The 12,772-nt window shown below is 41.7% G+C and overlaps 1 protein-coding gene across 1 annotated transcript in view; it reads right to left on the bottom strand.

Annotated features, from left to right (window-relative positions):
* The window catches only part of VEPH1 (ventricular zone expressed PH domain containing 1), a 225,393-nt gene that overhangs the window by 153,722 nt on the left and 58,899 nt on the right, over nt 1–12,772 (bottom strand). Inside the window, exons 8-9 of the mRNA XM_029938756.1 lie at nt 7,670–7,766; nt 2,108–2,317 (exon numbers count right to left, since the gene is read on the bottom strand). Of these exons, the coding sequence (XP_029794616.1) occupies nt 2,108–2,317; nt 7,670–7,766 (307 nt within the window). The remainder of the gene's footprint in view (nt 1–2,107; nt 2,318–7,669; nt 7,767–12,772) is intronic.

Raw genomic sequence — 12,772 nt, 5'->3', positions numbered from 1 at the left:
TCTAAACTGCTGGATCAGTAGTCTGGAAAAGTCTTAATTGATTCAAATGGCTTGGTGGAGGAAGGCAGGAAGAGTGATGAACAAGACCTGATTCTGAGTCTAAGATATAAAATGCTTTAAATACTTTACATCATAGGATCTCAAATACTGATCCATTAACAGCTGCACTGGAATTGCCTGGCAGAGAGTTCCACAAATCAAGATTCCTAGGTCCCTTTCCTAGAGATTCTGATTTAACAGATTTTCTATGAGGCCCAAGAACTTATATTATTAAAAAAGCTCCCCATGTAATCCTGATATCCAGGTACATTTGGAAAGCATTTGATCTAAAATTTTCTTTGTTGAAGAGGTAAGTCAGAACGACCAGAAAACAATTTTTCTCCTCCAAACACAGATGTTCTTTAAGGACATGTGAGAATGAGAGATGGGGGAGGGGCAAATATTTTGATACTCTGAATTGTGAAATAAGTGATTCCTCTGGCTATTTGGATCCCATATTCTCCCTGTACCCACCTGGGGTTATGCAAATGTCACACTAACAGGCTACTTACTCTCCGTCAGGTTAGCCTTGGTTCAGGTAAACCTAGAGTGACATAATTGTATGTAGTTAGTGGTTTTTGTTTCTGTTTGAACAGATTGTATTTTCTGTGGGAAGTTTAGTCACTACATTACTACATATTAATGAATCACAAGTCTATTTGGATGAAAATAACTACCACTGAGGTGCAGGAAGAGTTAACTTGTTTAAGATTCCAGGGCCTCATACTTGAGAGGTTGAAGTTTTTGGTACATACAAAAATCTGCAAGGTCAGCAGATTCTGTCAAACAGCTGTCAGCTGAAGTTGTCCTAAAAGCACTTGGGCACACCAGTGGGTTTTCCTGGCAGCCAAGGTGACAGGCACAGGAAAGTGTGACCAGAAGGGAGATCATGGCAGGCGTGAGACATTCCCAGCAGCAGTGGACAGAGAAGGATTATACTAAGCAGCATGTCCACACCAAAGTAATCCTTTACAAGATCCTCCCCTCATGTTGACTGGCGGTTACAGGCTGCTTGGCAGTTTAGCTCTCCGACCCTCCTCTGGGAAGCTAGAGGAGAAAGGCCCTCCACCAGGAGGAAGCCTCCCCTTCACTAGGCCCTCCGCAAATCTCAGCAGAAATAAAATAAAACAGAACCACAGACCCATTCTAAGACAAACTTTGAAAAGAGTGCCAAGGATAGCAAAGATCTAATTCCAGCTGGGTCACCAACTCACCCAGTCTCAGTCTGGGTAAGTCAATCAACTTTTCTAACCTTTAATTTTCTCTTGTGTAGAAACAAGGGGTTGAACTTGATGAACTATGGACTCCCTTTTAAGAGTTGTACGATTTTATAACTGTAATTTATGTTGCTGGGTAAAAATAAAAGCTTCCCTCTATTAATTACATAGTTACTTTTATTTTAAAAAGATAAAAATCCTAAAGCCCATTATAAAATAATTAGACAGACATGCCTGTGTGTACACCCTTCAGAACCTGAATTTCTGGAAATTGTTTTTCGGTCGCCTAATCCCCACAAACTGATGGCATCCTGTTGTTCCTGCCAAAAGATTCTATTGTGCAAATATTTAGGCTAGGCCTTATAAACATCCACGGACATTCATTTCACTCTTCCAAGTAACGTCATTCAGAAGGCTCAAAATACACCAACCAAATGCAGGCACTTATTGAGAGCATAGCTATGGGATCTTATTAATCAGTAGTGTTTGAGGCCTAACCCTGTGCTTACTGATGGTTGCCTCAGTTAACCAGAGCTGCAACCAGAAATGAGATGAAATTCTTTTACTGTTTATTACTACAAAGTGATCTTAATCTGCCATAGTGCTTCCTCCATTTCAATCCTTCCCGTTCCTCAGGTGACACTCCAGCAATGAGATCCTTACTTCCTGAACCTTCCCCCTAGCTCTGCTACGATGTGCCCTTGATCCAAAGGCCACTGTCCATGCAAAAGTTTTGAAAGAGAAATGGGAACTCTCAGAAGTTCCTGGACCCCGTTGTAGGTCACAGAGTCCCAATGGATTAAGTGCCAATGGAATTTAGGGAATGGAGAGGAAAAAAGAGTCAAACTTACTTCATCCACATGCCCCACAGCTCCATAGATTCTTGCCATTTGTCCGATGAGGTAGGGGAACCTCTCACCAATCTCTTTCAGCATTGGAAGAAAACCGTTCAAAGCCACAGGTTCGTAGCCTGCTATCTCAATGAGGATGTTTAGGATGACATCATTATGGGTTGAGTCTTTTAAATGCCTGATTAGGAAAGGAATACATTTCTGAACCACCTATGAAAACAAAAGAGAGAGGAAGAGAAGAAAGAGAAATAAGGAGGAAAATTAATTAAATCAGTACCAATCTACTATTTTTTCATTTTATGAAATCTGAAGTTAACACATTCTGGGATTATTGCCCTCATTACTACTCAAAGAAATACCCCCAGTCTGAAATTTAAAATTGATAATAATTTCAGAGGCTTCAGTTTCTTTTCCTTCTTCTTTTCATCTGTGCTCTGCTACTGAAGAGTGAAGTTACATGCTGCTATTCATAAGTCAAGTTTTGAAGTGTTATGTCCTCACCAGAATATTACATTTCCTCCAATCCACCATAAAATTGCAACTTAAAGAGCAATATAAATATGCAAAAGATCCTTGATGACTTCAATGAAAGCCTTCAAATTGGAGAAGTATGGTTTGGGAGATATTTAATAAAAACAAGAAAGCAGGAAAGAGCCTTTAAATTTTCTTCAATTTTCCATTTTGATCACAAAAAATGTACTAAGATAAAAAAGATTACTAAAGTAAAATAATTTCTACCATATTCCTGATACCCTAATATGGCTTTCTTGATTTTGAATGCTTATATGAATATAAAAATGCAATAATTCATATTAAAGAAAATGTGACTTTTGTGGAATAAAGTCACTATGTTAATACACAGACACGTTGTATACTGACAACTTAATGAATTGTCTTGTCTGCTAAAACAAAACAGAAAGGACAACCTGTGGAAAAGTGAACAGTAAAAGTAAAAACAATTTGCCCATCTATCTTTCTACTATGCAGATTTCTTTTGTTTGTTGTTGGTTTGCTCTTTTGGTTTGTTACTTTTTTGGTCCGGTAGGCTTGAATGTAGCTTCCAGTATTAAAACAGAATCTGATCCTCAGCTCAACTGCTAAATTTACAATCTACCCCGTGCCAAAACCCTGCTTCTCTCACTTCCCTCTCTAGTCTCAAGTGTCTCCTTTCTCCATAAATGGCATCATTATCTATCTGGCTACTCAAGACAGAAGCCTGGGAATCATTCTTGACTGTTCTTTTTCCTTTATCATTAGCTTCACCCAAACAACCACCAAGTCCTACTGATTCCACCTCCCAAGCATCCCACAGATCTGTCCACTTCCCTTTGTTTCCATTCATTTCTCCATTCACTTATTCACAAATATTTTTTGAGTCCTTTCTATTTGCAAGGTAGTATTCTAGGTGCTACAGCTGCTAATTAATCTGACAGTTTCCTGCCTCTGGGGAATAATTCACCATCTAGTAAATGAGATATTCATAAAACAAGTAACTATAATAGAAATACATAATTATAAATTTTAATAAATGCCATATAAGAAAATACAAGGAGCTGTGAGAGACTATCCTGGGGCCCTAGTTTAGGCTGGAGTACTCATTCAGCAGGCACGTCTAAGCTGAGACCACTGATCCAATCATTCTGAACTTGGGTTATTCCAACAGCTTTCTTTCTAACTCTTCTCTCTGCCATCAGTCTTGTCCATCCAGTTCCTTCTCTACTTTGTGGCCTCAATATCTTCGGCTTAAAATAGTTCACTGGTTTGCCATTGCTCTCAAAATAGAGGCCTAACATACCTTTTCCCAACTGATGCCTATCCATCTTTCTAGACCTATCCCCCTATCCAGATCCTATTAGATATCATACTTCAACCATGTTGATTTTTCCTAAACTTTTTCTTGACCTGCTAGGTCTTCTCTTGCATCTAGGAATATACTCATGTGATTCACTCTGCCTGTAATTCTGATTGTCCCTCTTTTTCTGGATACTCCTCATCCTTGAGGCCTTGGATCAGCTGTTGTTTTCTTTAAAAAGCCTTCCTCCACGTCCTTCTCTTCCCCACTCATTCCAATGCCCTGGCTGATGCCCCTATCACACCCTAAATGGCTCCCAGCAAACCCTTCTCTTGGTTTCTTCATACTGATGGTCTAGAAGTTTGTTTTGCAGGCTGGATTAAAATCTACAAGAGTTTGTACCCCATTGTATACCCAAATCCTACTATGGAGCCTGGACAGAAACTGAGTTAATAAATATTTGAGGAACAAATCAAAGGAAAAAAGTCTAAATGGTTTTACAGGCTAGCAGTTGAATAACCTCCACACCCCACCCCACAGTGTTGAATAGTTGTACACAATGTTTTAATGTATATATCATCACATGTCATATACAACCTAACAGGGACATAAAAGCAAACATTTTGAGAGGACTAAAATTATCCTGCATATAAATTTAAACTGAATATTCATATCTAGTACTTGTGGAGGACGGGCCAAGGCTAGTTCTGGTATACAGCACATATGACTGACCTGGTCCACAAATGCTACCTATGCATTTGGGAGTGGCTGTATGTCCTTTAGGAGAAACCACGAGAGATCCCTGGCACGTAAGGCAGAAGTGTCAGCCAGCTGCTCTGGGCCAGGGCAGCATATTTAACCTGAGTCTTTTAGGAATGGAAAATGCTTACACATTTCCTGCTCCATTCTATGAAATTCCATTTCCTAGTCCTTACTCTTCATGTCCTATTTCTGGAACACGAAGGTCTCTGTGACATGTGCTTCCAGTCATGTCAATTTTATTTAAACTCCAGCTATACATCCCAAGTCATACAAGAGTACATTGTATCCATTGTCCCATAGAGAAAAAGAAAAAATAAAAAGAAAGAAAGACAGACAGACAAACCGATGAAAGCTGGCTTGAGGCAAATATATATGCTTAGGCACAGTTGAATCCATAGAAGCAAAGAGTTGAGAAGACTTGAATAGTGTAAATAAAGTAATTTTACCAAATAACAAAAATTGATTACTTTGTTGTTTCCTGATAACCCAAAAGCTTGTTATGATGGTGACAGAAAAGACATATTTCTTGAAGTTTATCACACACATGAAAGGGAAGTGGTGCTTGGGGCTTTAGGCAGATTATTCTTGGATAAGAAGGAATTTTATTTTCTAAATATAAGGCATTTCCTTAGCTGGTCTCTTTTGTGCTGCCTCATTGAGGAGCTTCTTTATATCTCAGAGAAGGCCTTGTCATACTGAGCACAGAGCAGTGCTAAGACAGTATAGATGTCTGACAGAGGGCAAGCGGCCATGGCCTTTGTTGAGGCCATAAGCCTCATGGCATGGACCGCTCAAAGAGCTTTCAAACTGCCCCATCTAATCATGTCAAGACTCCAAAGATTTGTCATGGCCTACGACTGGAATCCAATGCCAGGGCATTCCAGGGTCTTCACTGACTGGTATGCCTGCTGCCTCTTCCACCATGAACTTTAACCCAGGGACATGCCACCAGACACCCATACAGGCTTAAACTTAGAGAGAATGCTGATGCTTTCAGAGCCCATCTCAAAGAGCTCTACTTCTGGGAAGCCTTCCCCATAGCCCACTCTAACACACACAGGACCTAGGGCTAGAGTGCAAATAAAGGTCCCCACACCACACCCGCAAGTACCCAGGAGCTACCCTCTACCTGACAAATATACCTTTATAACAATCTAGGAGGCCTTATATGAACTTGGAATTTTTGGCCTGTGTAGAGGGAACAGAGAAATGACCTCTAGACCCCATTCCTTGCCCGTCTCTTCTCTTTCTATCCTGGCTTTGCCCTGCAAGGAGTCCCGTATGCGTGTATGTGAATACCCCAGCCCACATATGCAAGTTCATCTGACTGAAACACCCCTCAGGCCTGGGGGTTCACGCTGTTGGCTCAGCCTGTCCTTGGGAGAACAGATCCAGGGGCCAGGCCTGTTGAAGCCCTAGAAGCATGACAGAGCTGTATGGGAAAAGAATTCCAAGGTCCCAGTTACCTGGACTAAGTTTATTAGGTGACAGAAGTGTGTGGGAACTGGGGGAACATGTAGATGAAGGCCAGACCAGGACCCTCTATAGTAAGTAGCCCAGGAAAGGCACCTTCCCTGGTTCTCCCTTCCTGAGCAGAATTAATCACTGCCTTTTTTGTGCCCTCAGAGCAGTCTGCTGACAGTTTAGCATCCTGTCTTTGAACTGAAGTTTTGTGCACATCTCTCATCACCCCAGGCCATGGGGCCATGAGAGTAGGGCCATCTGAAAACATAGCACCATAATGCATAGCAACTTAATTAGCAGCAAATGACATTTAAATGCTTATGCGTATAATAAAAGGTAGAGCTACTGTATGCATGCACATATGTGGACATGGGTGTTCATGTACTCCCTCTTAAATTAGTCCTCAGGCTCAATTTTCTCTTCTAATTGATTTGGCCAGCATTAACAATCTCTATTACTCTTCAAAATCCTATAAAATAACTGCCACTCTTCATTTACTAATTACTCCCAACATACTGCCAAAAAAAAAATACATATATACTGAAAACCATGGTTCTCCTCCAAAGACTGTTGTAGAACAGTCTATATATTCCCTCACTCCATCTTCTTAATGTTCTGCAAACGGCTTATTTTAAATAAATACCAAAAGTGACCTCTGAGTATTGTCAGCCTGATGATGCTGTGTTAGGTGTTGCAGGATTAGGTATGTGAATAGGAATGCTCAAAGCTTGAAAATTCAAGAAAGTGACTGTCTCCTCTAGGGACCAGACCACAAAAGCAGATCCTCTGGGTTTGGACATTAATCAGTGGAGGGCTGAAGTTGCTATTTTCTGCCACTCATCTCTGTATGGTTGGGGCTAGAAGCCCAAGTCCTGGGGATAATAACAGATGGGCTCTTATGTATTACTAAATTCTGTTCCCTTTGTTGGCTAGGTTACAGCATGGTTTACAGCAGCCAAGAATACAGACTTAGCCCCAAAAGGCCAGTTGGAAAATTGACCACCCAGCCTTTTCCTATAAAAGGATGCTGAGGATTCTCTGGAGGTTCCAGCCATGAATCACTAGCCACGAACTGCCTCCTTCTAACTGGGAAGGATGGTTTCCTGAAAGACGGATACCCAGAGGGCAGTGATGGAGGAAGGGGACCCTCGTGCCTGGCCAGCCACACATGAAGCCCATGGATATATGGATGTTGAAGCTCGGCCACCTTTGCAATCTCAACCTGGTCTTCACTGAGGAACCTGCCTACTTTACCTCCTATTTACAGAGCAGTGGCACAACTTTTATGCAGAAAGGAAAACTTCACTTTAATCCACTTTCCACAGGGTCAAACCCTCCTTATTTAGCTCCTTGTTTCATCTGCAATGAAGTTAACTGGACTTAAATTGAAAATCTCAGTGTGCATTTCTGATTGTTGCCATTTTTTCACTTTCCTCTCTCCCTTTCTCCATATACATCTCCCTTCCTTTTTGCCCACTGTCTAGTTAAGGAATGAGAGAGAGAGGAGGTGAATCCAGTATTTCTCCGGCTCACTGTCTGCACACCTCAGTAACCAAGTGTGAGCCATGAAGAGCCACATGAAGAGCCACATGACAGGCAGCTGGAGGCCCCTGGAGGCCTGCTTTAATGGGAAGGGGAGTGCTGATGGGAAACACAGGTTTAGCTCATTCCCCATTAGGGCCCTGGCACAGATGAAGTCCATTCACAACACTCTGCATATTTCCTAAACCCTTGCTGCTTCGTTCTGGAATCCACACGTAGCATGTACAACACCTACAGGATTCTGCTTTCACTCTCTACTAATTTGGTTCAAGTCTCCTACTTCCCTATAGAGCTCACCTTTCTGACTACCTTTGTCTACTGAGCCCTCTCAACTCCCATATGCTTCACAAGCCACACCTTACAGCCTCAATTTTTCAGGTGTTAAGGCCAAACGACCTCAAAGGCTGGAATTAGATTGGGTTTATGATGTAGCTCAGGCTTATCTGTATGGAAAGTTACCTAACTAGTGAAGGCCACAGATCTTCTGTAAATGGCAGTCACATGGAAGGCAGTGTGACTGTAATGGCCAGTGGGAGACATGGACGTTGCCCATATGAAAACTGGAGGGGCTGATACAGATGAGGAGGGTGTAAAAAGCCACCTCACTATCACTCCTCTGTACCACCACAGTTCTTAACCCTTCCAAACTGTGACTTTTCTGTTTACCAAAGGAAAGGTTGTTATGAAGAATAAGTGAGATAATGTTGTAAAACACCTACACAGTGTCTGGTACTTGGCATTAGTTCAACCACTATGAGGTCCTTGTTTACCTTCCTCTGCCTCCTGTAACCAGCTGAGAACACTGCAGGAATAACTTGGAGATATTCCAGACCACCACGATAAAGTGAACATCAAAATAAAAAATTCAAATGAATTTTTTAGTTCCCCAATGCATATAAAAGTTATGTTTATACTCTAGTCAATTAAATGTGCAATAGAATTATGTCTAAAAATGTATATATTTTAATTAAAAATACATTATTGTTTAAAAAATTCATCTGAGCTTTTAATGAGTTGTAGTCTTTTTGCTAGTAGAGAGTCTTGTCTTTATATTGATGGCTACTGATTGATCAGGGTGGCAGTTGCTGAAGGTTGGGGTGTCTGTTGCAATTTCTTAAAATAAGACAGCAATGAAGTTTGCCACATTGACTCTTTCTTTCACAAATGATTTCTCTGTTACATGCAATACTGTTTGTAGCATTTTACCCACAGTAGAACTGCTTTCAAAATTGGAATCAGTCCTCTCAAACCCTGATGCTGCTTTATCAACTAAGTTTATATTTATATAATATTCTATATCTTTTGTTGCCATTTCAACAATCTTCACAGCATCTTCACCAGGAGTAGATTTCAGCTCAAAAACAACTTTCTTTCCTCATCCAAAAGAAGCAAAACTTCATCTTTTAAAGTTTTATCATGAAATTGTAGCAATTCAGTCCCACCTTCAGGCTCCACTTTTAATTCTAATTCTTATGCTATTTCTACCATATCTGCAATTACTTCTTCCACTGAAGTCTTGAACCCCTCAAAGTCATCTATGAAGGTTGAAATCAACTTCTTCCAAACTCCTGTTCATGTTGATATTTTTTACCTCTTCTCATGAACCATGCATGTTCCTACTAACATCTAGAATGCTGACAGCTCAGAGCCTGGTACCTACGTTGGATTCTGTGTCTTCCTCTCTCTCTTCCCCTCCTCCATGCATGTTCTGTCTCTCTCTCTTTCAAAACTAAACATTAAACAATTTAAAAAAAAGATTTGAGAGAAAGAAGCCCTTTGTGAATGATAAAGTCCTCTGCAAATTTAGGCACTAATATTAACTCATCTGTGTTAAGAAATATATTCATGGAGTGAGTTTTGTATGCCAAGGACCACACAGGGCATCAGGTACACAGCAGTGAACAAGGTGGTCTTCGTATCTCCAGCATTTGCCTCAGAGCTAAGGTGGTCCGAGTGAGTGAGAGAGAGAGAGAGAGAGAGAGAGAGAGAGAGAGAGAGGAAGACCAGTAGAGACAGAGTCATTACAATGTGAAATTTGCTATGGCAGAGATGGAGATGAAGGAAGGAGTCATACGATTATTGGCAAGAAACTGACATCTAAGTATCTGTCTTAAGTCCAGGAATAGGCAGCCCAGAAAGAGTGGTAGTGATGAAGAAAGAACATTCCAGATAAGAACATAACATACATGTAAAGACTCGGTGCTCTGAGAGTGCCCATCTGTGGGTGCTTAGGACTGTATAATTGTGCAGGGTGTTGGGGAGGTAAAGAGACCCTATGGGAATGGACAGAGGTCAGGAGCCTTATAAATGGCCTCATAAGTCCTTTCCTGAGTCTTCAGGCAGCTGTAGAAGCTGTAACTGGGTGTCTGATGTCACACGTGGTACCATCCTCATTCTTGGACCCCACCTTTTTAGGTAGGAAGATTCCAAGATTTTTCCCTCCTGCTCCCTGTAAGTGAGCCTCCCCCTGGTTGAATTTACTTTCCAGCCTTTAGCCCATGGGAAATAAACTGAATTAAGTTATACTCCCCAGATCCTCCTTGACTTTTTATTCAACTTGCTTTTCAAAAAGCAAGAGCCAAGAGCCAAAACTGTGTTTGGCTCTTGCTTGCAGGCTGCAGATAAATTGGTAAGCCAGCCGCCTCCTTTATGAAGCCAAGTTTGCCCTTGTAGTCACACTCCCCCAGCCCCCACCATTTTTCATGTAATCTGGTCCCCAGGCTCTATCTGTGGCAGGCAGAATAATGACTCCCCAAAGATGTGCACACCCTAATCCCCAGAACCTGTGATGATGTAGCCTTATGGGGCAAAAGGGACTCTGTAGGTATAACTAAGTTAAAGGTCTTGAGATGGAGAGATAATCCTGGACCATCTGGGTGGCACTAATGTAATCACAAGGGCCCTTAGAAGATGCAGGCTAGGAAGCTCAGAGTCCGAGGAGAGGTGATGAGAAAACAAGAGGGGAGAGGGATGCACGCCATGAGCCTCCGCAGCGCAAGCAGCCTCCATAAGCTGAAAAGGCAAGGAGACGGATTCTCCTCTAGAGTCTCAAGAAGGAATGCAGCCTCGATGACCCTTTTTGGACTTCTGATCTCAAGAGAGGTAACATACTAAATCTGTGCTGTTTTAAACCATTGAATTTGTGGAAATGGGAAACAAATACCCCACCCCTTCTCCATCCCTCACTCCAAGCCCCCATTTAGGTGATCCAGTGATCCTTCAACTCTATTCCTTACCCAAGGTCAACTACAGTTTTGATCAAACTTTCTGTCCTTAATCCTTTCCCAAACTGATTCCTTCACTTGTACTATGGAATTCATTCCCTAACCTCCTTTAGCACCTCTAGTGTTTGTTTCACATCTTCAATCTGTTCATTGTTACTGGATTGTTCTTTAGTTCTCCTTGTTTCCTTTAAACTTGTACACTCAGGCAGGCAGTCCCTAACCCCATCTCCACACACAGCTCATGATGATAACTGCCACTCCTCACCCCACCCACACAGACAGTGCCCTAGGGAGTCCCCAGTTGCCAAATCTAAGGACAGTTCCAAAATCCAGGCTCATTTCCTTCTCTGGATCTTGATCCTGTTGAGTCGCTTTACACCCTTTGTAGACCACCACACACCTTTCCCCTGATTCTTCATGTTCTCTAATCTCTTTGGTCTCTTATGGTCATTTATTCACTTCTGAATTCAACAACTTTTTATTGAAATCCTACTATGTGTCCAGCACCGTGCTAGGGAGTATATATAAATATGCAGACACAGGTCCCATGCCTTTCAAGGAGTTTAGAGTGCACTGGAAAGGACAAACATGCAAAAATAATGATATATATTGTTCTAAGGACAAAAGCAAAAATGCACGCCAGGTGACATTGATGTTCCCAGTCTTCTGCCCAACCTCTAGCCTAGCTACTCAAAGTGTGGTCCCTAGAGCAGCGGGAGAAGCATCACCTGGGAACTTGTAAAAAGGCAGGGTCTGTGGCCCCTACCCAGACCTACTGAATGGAAGTCTCTATGGGTGGGGCTCACATCTGCTCTCCAGTGTCCAAGACTCCCAGCCCCATCTCTACTTCCTCAGGGTCCTTTGCCTCTCTGCTCCACCTGGAACAAAACCTCCCATTCTTCAAGGTCTGGCCCTGATGCCACTCCAGTTATGACTCTTCATGACACCTATTTCTTCTCCCTAAGGCAGAATTCATTGCCCCTCCTTCTGTTTATACCGCTTGCAGAACACTTACCACCTTCTTTTATTCTGTTTGGTTTTGTGAATGTTTATTGAGTGCTATCAGATACTATGCCAAGGTCTGGGATACAGGAAAAAAGAAGAAATAGTTCCTTACCACAAGGCACTTGTAGCCTATTATAGTTAATTATGCATATGACCATTTTGCCGGTCTTTCTTGGAACAATTTGAATGTTGATTTCAAATGTTCCAGTATTCACCTAATATTCAGTGATTTTTCAAGTGGTGGGTATTGACATTATCAAGAAATGAAGCAGAGATACAGCCATCATTGATATGACCTGGGAATGACCTTTTATCTTACTTGTACACATGTTTTGGTACCTTCCGTAATCCATTTCTACTTTCCTCTTCCTGGCCACTTCTAGTCTCTACCCGAAGTATCCTTCAGGGTTAGCAGAAGTGTCAGGGGTAGAGTGTGTGTCCTAAATAGAGAATATCAGGACTTTTGTTTGGATGGTGGTGGTGGTGGTAGAGCAAGAAGAAGCATAGTGCCTAGAGAGCCCCTTGGACCCATCTGAAACCCACAGGGAAAAGCCTGTAGAAAATAGAAGCCAAAACCAGAAATCAGTGAGAAATAGAGGATAGGAAAATTTTTCTCTTAATCTTATTTCAGCTATTGGATCAAGCCTCATCTGAAGGGTTTTTTCCCCTTCCCATCACATTAGCTAATAAATTCCTTTTTTTAGTTAAACAGGGATGGATTGGGTGTTCTGTTACTAATAATTACTATTATCCTAGTTATTTAGAAAATGAGGCTTTGCTCTCACTATAGGCTGATTTCCTGATGTGCAGGTCATTCCCGTGGCCCTATCTGAGAAACCACAGATTCCTGGGACTGCGTGGCTACACTAAACTTCA

This window comes from Suricata suricatta, chromosome 5 (genome assembly GCF_006229205.1).
Source record: "Suricata suricatta isolate VVHF042 chromosome 5, meerkat_22Aug2017_6uvM2_HiC, whole genome shotgun sequence".
Taxonomy (NCBI): Eukaryota; Metazoa; Chordata; class Mammalia; order Carnivora; family Herpestidae; genus Suricata; species Suricata suricatta.
Note: the sequence above shows the minus strand (reverse complement) of the source record. Positions and strands in the feature narration are given on the sequence as shown.